General features: G+C 32.7%; 1 protein-coding gene across 6 annotated transcripts in view; it reads right to left on the reverse strand.

Moving 5' to 3' along the window:
* The window catches only part of Nmdar2 (NMDA receptor 2), a 263,323-nt gene that overhangs the window by 47,768 nt on the left and 202,925 nt on the right, over positions 1–12,630 (reverse strand). For all 6 annotated transcript variants that reach the window (XM_064063836.1, XM_064063835.1, XM_064063837.1 and 3 more), the window contains exon 7: positions 11,448–11,660. In XM_064063836.1, the coding sequence (XP_063919906.1) occupies positions 11,448–11,660 (213 nt within the window). The remainder of the gene's footprint in view (positions 1–11,447; positions 11,661–12,630) is intronic.

The following is a 12,630-nucleotide window of genomic DNA, read 5'->3' on the forward strand; positions in this document are numbered from 1 at the left end:
TTTTAAAGCATTTTAACATCTAGGGAAACTCGTCTAACTGAGGAGAACTTGGAAAAAATAGTCATTGTCACTACGAATGCTCGAGATTATAGGACAAAACGTGGCCACGATTGCAATAGCGCTGGCAGTAGGTCGCTGCCGGACGGCAGTGAGGGCGAATGACGCATCACTTCCAGTCTGCCGAAGTTTGGTCATTAGTCTTTAATGAGGTACACTTCATTACAGTTTATTTTTGACCTGAGGACGGTTACCTTTTGGATATTATTCAAACAGCTGTAAAAATATACAGTTTGCTTTTTGTCTCTTGATTCATGAAATCCAAATTTTAAGACCATCAACTAGAACTCGGATGAACACACCTAAAGCACAATAAGCGTGCAGAACCGATGTAGACATGGTTCAGTTATTACTCCTTTTCATTATTTTATGTAAACTGCTAACAATAATTATATAGGAGTAATATAAAAAAAAATGTTCATTATTAAAGTTAAACTTAATTATTACTTATTCAAATGTAAATTTTAAATTTGATTAAATTGACTATACTTATAAATAGATACTGAAATAACAACTGTTTACATCAGTGCTTTGAATCGTACTTATTGGTATGAAAAATACAAAGTGTGAAACTACTGGCAAATGGAAATACGGTAAAATCGTTACGAAATGGTTTATAAACAGTTCCAATCATGGTGCCAAAAGGAAAACCTGAAAAATGTGGCATCCGAAAATTTGCTGCTAGTATATTTTATGCAAAAGGCAAAAGTAGGTATTTGAGTCTTCCAGCATGTGAATTTATTACTCCATGCTGAAATCGATAACGGATATGAGATACAACGATAATCTTGATATAAACCCAAAAAATTGCAAGTGTTTTCAAAAGAGAAGTTTTATAAATTTTTGCAAGAAGCTGAGAACAATAAGTATTTAATAATTATGGTGAAGTTTTGTTATTATGTTATGTGCCTCAATTAACTTTTTTATTTATAGGTAGCTAATTTTAATTTTCGGTGTCATCCGTGCGTGCCAAAGAGTACATCCTACAAACATGTCGATTGACGACATCGAAGATAACACCTCTGTTCTTATGATAAAGGTTCCTGATACAAAAACTAAAATCTGGCGCATATTTACGATTGTTTCTGGAAACACTGAAAGGGTCAACACAATGTTATCGAAAATGTGCTATTCTTGGACCTCCTGATTTTGTTCTAAAGAGTTTTTTCCTAATCACAAAGGAAAGTGTTCAACATAAGTGGTCGGAATTAATTCCACTGGAAAAATACTTCACTTGATAGACGAATACCTTTGTTTACAAAATCCTGGAGAATATACGGGTCATGCGTTTAGGAGTTGACCGTCTGTGACATTTTTAGTCGACGTTGGGACAAATATTCTCCACTCTAAAGGGCTGGAAATTAAAAAGCACCACAAAAGTGTACGCAGCGAATTCAATCCAAAAAGTTAATGTAGAAAACTGAAATGAAAATAGGACAGCCGTCTTATAATTCTCAGTGAAAACTGCGAAGCAGGTGATAGAGAAAATAAGATTAGATACTACGAGTAGTAATACATATCACAATTATCAAAGTGTTAAGTGTGCGTAATCACTATTAATCACATTTAGTTCTTTATGAATTCTAAGCTTGATTTAGACTGTTAATGGACAAATTTAAAGAATTGTGTCTTTTATTAGAAAAATGGTGAAAAGTTTGCTGCTGAAGAAACTGCGCACGTCTCTCTGATATGAAAACCAAATGCATGCTTTTCATCTAAGTGCGAAATTGATGGTCAGTTTCGGCACTCGTTTTTATAGGTACTGATTAAATAGCAACAAGTTTGTAGAAAGAAGTAGGTTTGCACTCATGAGTATCACTGGGGTAAGGGAACTTGAATGTCCCCCACACGTGTTGTTTACTTTCCGATGCTATGGTAATCTAGAAACGTCAACGTTGGGACATGTAGACAGTGCTGTTAACTTTGTTTGTAAATATATAATTTACAATAATTAATCTTTTAATTAAAAAAATATATTTCTTGCAAAAAATACTGTACACCACGTTCGTGAAGCTAAATTACTTATGTATCACTTAAAATGGTTGTGTTTTTGAATACCTATTTATTATAAATGTCTATTTAAAATTTCAAGAAATTAGTAAAATGGATTTTTAATTGTTGCTGAGGAATTGTGGTCTTAAAGTTCGTTTTTCTTCAGAATTTAGTTCTTTTGTAATTTTAGCTTCTCTGGAGGTCGACGTTCATCGGAATTGCAAGAAAACTTATTTAGCCAGAAGTTCGCAATAATTATAAAACACAGGGGTGTTGAAAAAATTTGATCTAAAGAGTATGAGCAGTTCTTTTTTCAACTTCAGAAGCGTGACTTGATTTATGAGGTTCTTTCTTATGCAAATTTCTTTGCTCAATGTTTGTTTATAAAAAATAAGAGTTGATTAATATAGCACAAATACAGAAGTTTGCAGATTTTAAACAGAATTTACCTCACAAAACGTATGCAAAAGTTCCATGCAATAACTTTTGTAATTGCTATAAACTTTAAAATTTGTTTGTATAAATAAATCACATGGACAGACAAATTTTGGTGAAATATTTTCTGGTTTATGAAAAGCTCAAGGTAATTAAATTTCAGGGCAATTAACTTTAGCAGTTTCTAAGAAAAACTGTAAAATTTTATTGTATAATTTTGTATTGTTTTCCAAAAATCTACACAGATAAAATTTAAAAAATATAAATCGCAACTTCAGATTCATGATATTTTGCACATTTGTGTAGGAGGTAAGCAGCACAATTTTGAGATCCTCATCGAATTTTCGGAAGAAATGAACAGATCAATTTTGATTAGCAATTTATCATGTCTATCTTACCTTAAAAATTAAAATTTTCTTGTACACCGTGCAATTTTGATTTTTTTTACAAAAATTTAGACATTGAAGGTGAAATAGGGGCGTTTTAAAAAACTGTCAACAGAAACACAAGGCTTTATAAAACTTAACTAGGTTTATTAACACAATTTTGAGATGACATCACATTTTTGGTGGGAATGATCAAACTAGTTTGGTTAGCGTTTAATTAGCTACACGATAGCCTTAAAGTACACGATGATGTATACTAATGTAACAAAAACAAAACTCCTGATTCATTAACGCAGAACCGATATTACTCGAGTCAGAAAAACAAAATTTGGATAACAGATTTGTTTTATGACCTACGTGAAAAAGAAAGAGTTTTTCAAAACTCAATTCTAGGGGTATAAATGAGGGAATGAAAGTTTGTATGGAATTTTTTTTCTTTTATTGATTTCATTGAAACTTGATGCAAATACTCTAAAATATATAAATAATGAAACATATTGCATTTAGTGATAGGAAAAATTGCTACTTCTCTGGAACAGTGACACTACAGTAACAGTTACAAATAGCACCTACTTTCTGTCACTGTTCTTCCACTAACCGTTTCAGCTGTCTTGTTCCAAACGTGATATTGGGAATAACAATAGATACAAAATAGCACGAAGTCTATATGCATTTACACTTGGGGTAGCGTTTAAATGTACAGTTGCGGCCCCCGAAAAGTGCACGATTTTTCGTTGTTATGGAATTTTTTGAATTTTTAAATGAATGTAAGTCTCGCTATTACCAGTGGCGCAGTATTTTTGAATAAACAAAATGTTAAATTTGACAAATTTTGTTATTCGAGCGCCCATGATTGCAAGATACATTTACAATAGAGAAAATTATGGTGCATGTCGACGCCAATATAACAAAATTCTCTTATGGCAGAGTCTTTTTTGATGTTACTTATTGCTTCTTAAGCTGTTCAACATTCTCAGGTAGTAGAAGTAAGGAAAAATGTCTCAGCACTGAACGGGGCTCGAATCCATGTCTCACAGTTGCCGGGTGGGTGGTGCCTTACCCAAACCACAAGGGCTGTGATAACAGATCTCCTCACGTTGCACGTACCGCTACAGTGACAAAGTATGGCAGAGTGTTCCTTCACAGCCTAACACTAATTGTACCACTTTTCATTATTCATCCCCTAAGGGTGTAAAATCGGGGCTGAAAGTTAAGTTTGTTAAGAAAAAAATCTTATGGTTGATTTAGTTGAAATATTTTAAATTAATGTAAAAAATGAAACAGGTAGCCTTTTGCAACAATGTATTTTCTTCTCAGGGGTTGAAATAAAAATGGTATGCAAATAAGTAGGTATTCAACAATAAACATCAATTTTTTTAATCTTCATACATTTCTTCAGCTCCATCGATACTCAATAGGTGGCACCAAAGAAAAAATTAAATACGCTGTTGTTTCATCTTTACCACATAAGCTTCATGGGTGGCATCACCTTTGTTTTTGACAGTGATTTTTACCAAATCCTACATGTGATTCCTAAGGGAACTCGAGCAGATATTATCAAAGTCTGCCTGATTTCATCACTTCTTTGTTATTCACTATACAACTTCAAGAACAAACATGCGATTGTTGTAATTTGGCGATTGTAAAATGCCGAAGCGAGATGGCCACATTGAAATAACTTTCGACCAATTTTTCTTAATATCATAACAGCAATTTGAATGTACGCTCCTGATTTGAAAAATGGGCCCAAATTATTTGACAATTATTTGTCAAACAAAACATTAATTAAACCCTAAATTTTTTAAAATTTGGAAGTGTGTGTCTAACCTAGTGGTCCAGTTTTCTGTGGCCGCGACCAAACATTTTGCAGGTTTTTCATACAAATTTTTACTTTTTTCGGGAAGTAGATTTTGCGTGACTTCGTGCGCTGTTTTCAAATCAGAAAACGTCAAAGATTCAAATTAAGATTTAGACAGTTTCTAATACCGAGTGATTATTAATGATTGAAGCAAATTTTTGTATTGGCAATACTGAATTATTGGTAGCAATGTCAACATGCCAGTTCATAGTTGTCAACTTTGACAGGAGCGCGCTTAACGCGGCTTACTGACGTGACGCGAAAATGACTTAAATTTCATTTTGACGCTATCACATCAGTTTAAATTATTGCCAACTTGATAAGAAAAATCGGAATCATTAATAGTCATCCGGTATTTATGATAAATTTATAATTTCACCCTCAAACGTCAAGCGAAAACTAACAAACTTAAATAGGTTTGATTTTCGCAGAAATTATTCAGATGATGTGAGTAGAATAGCATACATGCCTCGGTGAAAAGTTTCCTACAAGCTGCAACGAATTGTCTCGGCTGTAATGAAACACTTTCCACCTCGGTATCTAATATACTAATTACTAACTTACGCCTGGGAAATAAAAACGAGCAAAACAACATTTTTTGGAAATGTATAAATAAGTAAAATGGAAGTTTTTATACGCCGGTTAATCCAAGATATTTATAAAAAGAATTACAAACTTCCAATATAAAAACATTATTATAAAAATATAACAATTATAAAAAAGACGATCAATGTCGAAGCTTCTGTCGTCGTCGGCAATCAAGAATAAACAAATACAACTCATATTGTTACGTAAGTATGCTTTAAATGAGCAAAAGGAAAGAAGAATTATTATCAATCGTCCAGCCTATCCCTGAACGAGTTGAGGGATGGTAAATTCGGGTAGGTTATTCCACGAATTACAAGTACGGCTAGATACGAGGAGGTTGGAATTATTCCACCCTCCTCGGCTGGATCAGAAGTGTTATCGGTAGCGTCTCCTGTAGGTTTCCTTCCTTGGCTTGAATATGTGTTCTCATAAGCGTTTGTCGGTGTTTAAGGTAAATAAATTGGAAAGTTCGATGATAAGCTGATATTATGAGGAACACGATTGTAGAAGATTAGGTGTCTCCTGTGCTGAAAAGTTATTAATTCTGTGATTCTATGTGTTTCATGCGATGGGCGAATTCTATCGCAAGGGATTCAAGTAGAGTAGCGATAAAGAGAACAACCTCCAATAGATTTGGATCCGTTAATAGTATCACACGTTTTAAAAACTCTTAATTAGGATACCCTAGTGCCCTATTATATTGTTTCTGTATTATGAAAAATCTGAACGTGCAAAAACATACTGTGTGTTTCATTTAAAAAAAGAAACCTTGGTTTATAACTTTTAAGAAAACACTCTGCATAATTTAAAAATAATTTTTGCTTGTAAGTGTAAATGAGTTAAAACCTGTTTGTAAAGACAATGCGTAATCTTGAATCATCGTCGTTGCTACACCTTGTACAGTGGCGGTGGAAATAAAGTAGAACACTTTTCTTGCCCCAGTGTAACCTCCTAGTTTAATAATTGTCATTGTTAATGAATACCTATTCAATTGATTCCACTTTACACAACTAAATTAAAAAAAAATCCTTTCAAGACGTGTCCTACTTTATTTTGGCTGCCACTGTATGTCATGTATACAAATATTTAAAGTTATTGTTGAATTACTATTTTTAACAAATTTTTATAATAAAATATACTATATCGATATATGTGACATATAGCCGCCCGCAAAAAATTGTGATCGTCAAAGTCAATTTTTGACACAATGAGGTGTGCTCTATTATGGAATGGCGTAACCTTTAAAATGTTTGGTGACTTTTTCAACATTATTTGTCCTTGTGTTACTTATTTCAAGTTCTCAAATTGCTGTGCATTACAACGTTTATACATTCATTATATTCATTATATTCATAATTTCTATAATGAGAAAAAAAATGCTATTAGAAAAGTAATATAATTGTAACATGGAAGTAATAAGCCTAAAGCATTGGAACGATAAAATTAAACAAGAAAGAATATTTCATCATTTCTCCACCTGGATCAATGATTCTAGCCAGACGCCTGGGAGTGGATAAACATAAATTTCTGAAATAGTCCTGTTGAAGATTATTCCAAGATTCAGTAATTGCAGCCACGAACTCTTTTTTATTCCCATAATGCTGTCGCATTTTTTGCAAGTTTTTGGTCAACATCCTGATATAAACATGACTTGTCAGGCGTTCTTCCACTTGCAATAATGCCCCAGGACTATTTCCAGAAATCCAACCCCACAGATTCACAGAAAATCGACGAATTGGTTCATTTTTCTGCACGTATTTTGGATTATAGCGCCGATATTTGGGTCAGTATACGCGGATCTTTCCGCAGGCCGAAGATTAAAGAGTTTTTTCGTTGCTCAATACATCAATCATGTTTTCAATAATCATAATCTTTTGAAAGGCAAATGTAAATGCAACCCGTGCTTCCTTGTGCCTCGGCTTAAGCCTAGGTTTCTTTGAGGCTATGAAGTTTCAAAGATTTGCCTCTCGTAAGCGTCTCCGAACGGTGTGAGACCAAGTAGGGAAGTTGTTCAAACTCACAGCTTCCACCGTCGATTAAAAAGGATTATTCTTAACAAACTCAATTAGAGTCCTGTCATCTTCTTGGGTAGATTTACGCGGACGTCCAGAGCCTGGCTCCCTTTTGAGAGAGCCGCCTTCTCTCCAATCCCTTACAATTAAATTGCAACTGCTTTTTGGAATTCTTAACTGGACTGCTACCTCCACTTGAGGCATTCCAGTTTGAATGAGAGTTATTATTTGTATTTTTTGTCGTGGGAAATCGGAGCCATAGTTCAAAAAATTCTTGGCAATTATAACTATAATGATTTATTGACAAATGGTTGACATCAGTCACAGCATGCCACAGTTAAACCAGGGAATATTTTCAAATAATGACAGTAGTGACATATAATTTTGAAATATTTTAACGACCAGAATTTTCTGATCGCGGCTGTATGTGGCACAATGGAATTAGGACCTAAGTCTGTTAGCTTTCACATTTTTTGTCGAGAAAATTTAATTTAGAGTGTTTATTTTAAATAGTTGTTTGTGTAATGAGTTTGCTACAGTGATTAAAAATTCGATGCTTTATGGAACTCTAGAATACAAAAATTTCACAAACTTATCTTTCATAGATTTGGTTCCGTATTCTTATATTATTATGTCTCTACACAGCTTGGCTCAAATAAAACGAAACAGATGGGACCGTATGGAGGTGAATGGAGGTCATTTTCAAAATGTATTACGTTGACATTCTTAACGATTTAGTAAAAAGAGGTGATATTTTATTGATTTTTCATAATACAATTTCTCAAGAACCAATCCACCAATTTCAAAAATTCAAACACCGTTAGAAAGAGAATTAATAGGGCTTCCATACAAGATGCCCTTTGATCCATAGCATCATTTAAGATATTTGACTGGATAGCCGCCCCTTGTTCCTGGGTGAAGGTAAAAGAACTAAAATAGTAACGTTATACGCCCCTCTTGAATCAAAATATGGTCTCGCCTGTTTCGTTTTAGTTGGGCCACCCTGTATCAGTCTTGATATAAGAAATAAATAGCTTCTTTTCGAATATTTCTTTCAGAAATAATGTTACCACGATAACTAATAGTGATAAAGATGTAATATTCTTTCTTGGTCTAATAGATCATACATTATAGAATATTTGGAATGTTCTTGCCTAATATTAGTCACTCAGAACAAATGCGGGTGTTCTGTTGAAATATCTAAAATTGTATGCACAAATATGCTACTTTTTACGTCCCGAGCGTAAGCAAAGGAAGCATTGTAGTCGAATCCGTCGGTCGACTCTCTACTTTTACATTTTCTCGATCTTTCATGATCCCTAGAAGACGAAGAAATAGGTCTCCCCTTTCCGTCTGTTTGTCCATCTGTCCGTCTGTCTGCCGTCCCAGATTTTTATTAGACAGATAATCTCCGAAAGTACTGGACCGATTGTTGTGAAATTTTGTATTTATATTAGGAATATCATGTAGATGGTAAACGCTAACCAAAATTTGCCTAATCATCCCCAACAATAATGTGATGACGTCACTTCAAAATCGAACATAGTAAATGGGTTTTAAATTGTATAAAACAACATAGTCCTATACATGTAGTTTATGATTCCGAATTGAGTTTTTACGCAAAATGTTCAGATTTTTTGAAATAAAAAAACATCAAAATTATGAACAATATTTTGCAATTTAATTTGGAATCTGCAAAACCGAATGCTTTGAAATCTTGGAGATGTTTTACAGTTATCATAAGCGTGGTAAATTTTTAATCAAAATATATTTGCTCATCCCCCGTAAAAAATTGATGACGTCACCCCAAAATTTTACTGAAAATGTCCTATCTAAAATGTACAAAATATGATGAGTCTGTACTCGTGATTTTTCATTCCATTCATATTTTTTAGATTTGCTTAATAGGTCGCTCAGAAAAATTAATGAATGAGTCAATTTATTTTATTAATTAAATCAGGAATAGTTCACTCCGTTTTCCCGAAAATTTGGAGATACAACACTGTTATTATTAGTATTACATTGCACCAACCCAATTTGATAGACATAAAGTTTTCTAAAGTAAAAACTCGTTTGAAACAGGCGTAGCACGCTTATTTACATTTACTTTAACATTACAGACATGGATTTGTTTTGTTGCACTGACTAGGTTCCGTGAATGTGATATAGACATGTTATAATCAACCAATTGTGAATTACACCATCAAAAATTAAAATAAAATCCAATGTTTTATATAATAAGTGGAAGTCGAAGCAATAAAAAAGTCTGGGTAACCATCGGTATTGTTTGCAATTTCTCTGTTTGACTCTCACGTGTACAATCTTAACAAGTGTTACCGCTTGTTGTCTTAAATTAAGAATGCTTGTACACAAATGGTTCTGAGTCGTTTCTGCTAATACACGCGGCATACGTGAGTAAATTCTTTCGTTATTTTATTGATTATAAATAAATATTCAAGACGACCCAATTCATTTTCTCGAAAATTTGGGAATACAGTACTTTTATTTTTAGTATTACACTACATCTATCCAAACTGGTATACGTGTCCTTGCAAAATGTTGATGACCTCATCGCAATTTTTTTTTAAATTATCCCGCTACAAAAATGTAATGAGAAAAAAAAACAAAATAGGCATGCAGTCGTCATGTTTCCGACAACGAGGGAAGTACTCTTTAGACCAATTTTTTAAATTTAGGTAGAGGTAAGGAGTGGCCTTTATAATTATTGTGTATGTTTTAGGTTTCAATTTCCGTAATGTTACAGACAATATTTACTGAAAAACATAAATCCCCTGTGAAAATTTATTTTGTAATTACCTACGTTTTTAATATAATGAAATGACACCATAATTTTTTGTGACTCTTCATTTCCCTGGTTGCTTTTCACACATATTGTGAACTAAATGATTTTCTGTCGTACAGACATTGAAAACAGTGTTGGCTTATTATATTTTTAATTTTTCAGTTTTGTTTATTTAATATACATTTTTAAAGTGTCATGAAATGAATCAAATGAATCAAACGAACATTAATTAACATTTACTAGTGTAAAGGAAAATATTACCAATGTCAAGTAATGTGAAGGACGGAAATCTATAAAGTATTTGACTAATTGATACCCGAAACATCGACAGAAAATAAAAAAATATTAAGCAGACAAATTTTTTGTTAGGATTTTCATCTTTTACAGCGTAGAAGGACGCATCCTCAGTGGCGAATGTTCCTTGTGTCGAGGATCTGGACCTAACTGGCGTTGAGTTCAATAATTTCAGTTTGCATTGCTGTTATTAATATTAATGACCTATCGCTGATATTATTCTCTAGGGATCATTTTATCCATGCATCGGTTAATACTACTTTGATTTCTCCTACTAACCTACTCTGATCAGTTCGACCATACTTTTCGAGAAACTTACGAACGATCAGATATTTCTAGCGGAATAACGTTTTAAATTTTGGCAATTACTGATTCGTTGTCTAAACAGATAACTAAAATATATTAATTGTTGACGTTTCAGATTATTTTTTACTTGTACCATTTTCAGTACCTACACTTGTTGGTTTTAACGAAAATATCAGAATTGTGTAAAGTACGTTGGAGAGACGTAAAATTTTTAAGAACAATGTAAACATCTAGAGGGGTATTTATCTCCATCGTCTCCACACTCTGGAATGTCTGGGCGGCCTGTAAAAAGTTGTTTGGCATTTTTCATTGGATTAACTTATTGATTTAAAGGTATTGCCAACGATTGTGCAGCTGCTACGTACGAATATTTATTGTAAGTAACTCAGTAGACTAAAATTTGTCCATGTGACAACTCTTTTACTATAGTTTAGTGAAATTCAGTTAATACAGCCTTTAACACTGCCATGTGCGATAGTAAGACATTAAAACATATTATTCATTATTACTCGAATTTTATGTTGCAGCTACGTTATATGTGTTTTTCTTTAAACTGTTGAAATATTTTAGGAACCTGACAAGATCTTAACAACGCTTTTCGTAAAGAATTTTTATTGTTACATAATAATATTAAAACAATTTAATTTAAAAGTAGTAAATCAATTTTTTTACATATCAAAAATGTTACACCGAGTACGAAAAACATACATACATACCTGATTTAAAGCCAGTTTCATATTAAATCCACTAGGTGATAACCATTCAAACAAAAAGATCGTAAAAGTTGCCGCTTGAATAGCAACAACACCGACGAGCATCCAGGAGGCCGTATCAAAAGGTTCTAAAAATGCTGTTGGTGAAATTATTCCTGTACGTTTGGCGACAACTATTGCGATTCCCGTTTCCATAAACGGAACGCTAAAGTCGACCTGCAATATACAATGAACATTTTGAAAAGTGTTACGAGAAAATTGTTAACTTTCTACAGTTAACTAAACAAAGTTTTTGATATTTCCTAAAGCGTTCAAAATACATAAATAGGACTTACCCTAAAACTTTGAACAAATGCATACAGACTGTTCTGATTTTTAATGAGTAACATGCAAATCAGTTTTTGTGTTTACAAAATTTAGTATAACACAGGGGACACTAAAAGTAAGTATACTAATTCACTTTTCGGTTTAGAACACGGTGTTACCATGTAATAACTTTTTTTTGTCAAAAGTGTAATTACTGAAAATGTTTAATAAAGATAACAAAAATTTTATATTTAAAATGTGAACGTAACATTTTATATACATATTTTATATAATTATACTATCTACTATTGTACTAAGTATTCTAAAATAAATAACTTTCGTTAAATGAAAAACAGGGAGAACTTTCTCAGCAGGATTCAGTGGTGATAATGGTGCATATTTAATAAAGTATGATACGTCCAGCGTCAAATTTGGATGAAGTTAATATGAAAATTATTGCACTTTTATAAATGATTCTTTATAATGAATGAGTAAGTTGCCAGTTATTTAATTCTCTCTAACAATAGTATTTATATTTCTTCTTTTTAACAGTATAAACTAGATAGGTACTTAATGAAAGTATCATGAAAGAATTATTATATATTATATCTATTTGTTGTATTGACGTATGTTAGCTTTGCACTTGGAACACAACGAATTTATTCCCTGGAGTTGCAAATGTGGTTAGGCTTTTAAAAGTATTTCCCAAAAATCGTATACTGATAAAATTCTATAAACTGTTACAAAATATTGGAGTATGAAAAATTTACTTCAAATTCGTTAATATATTTTTTAGTTTACTAACTAGTTTACTGACTGCAAGTTGGGTTCTTGTAAGCAAAATTAATTTCAGCATTAATGGTTAAGGAATAGCATTTAT

This window comes from Zophobas morio, unplaced genomic scaffold, assembly GCF_036711695.1.
Source record: "Zophobas morio isolate AGI-343-1 ecotype UQ-CSIRO unplaced genomic scaffold, CSIRO_AGI_Zmor_V1 ptg000024l, whole genome shotgun sequence".
In the NCBI taxonomy this organism is placed as follows: domain Eukaryota; kingdom Metazoa; phylum Arthropoda; class Insecta; order Coleoptera; family Tenebrionidae; genus Zophobas; species Zophobas morio.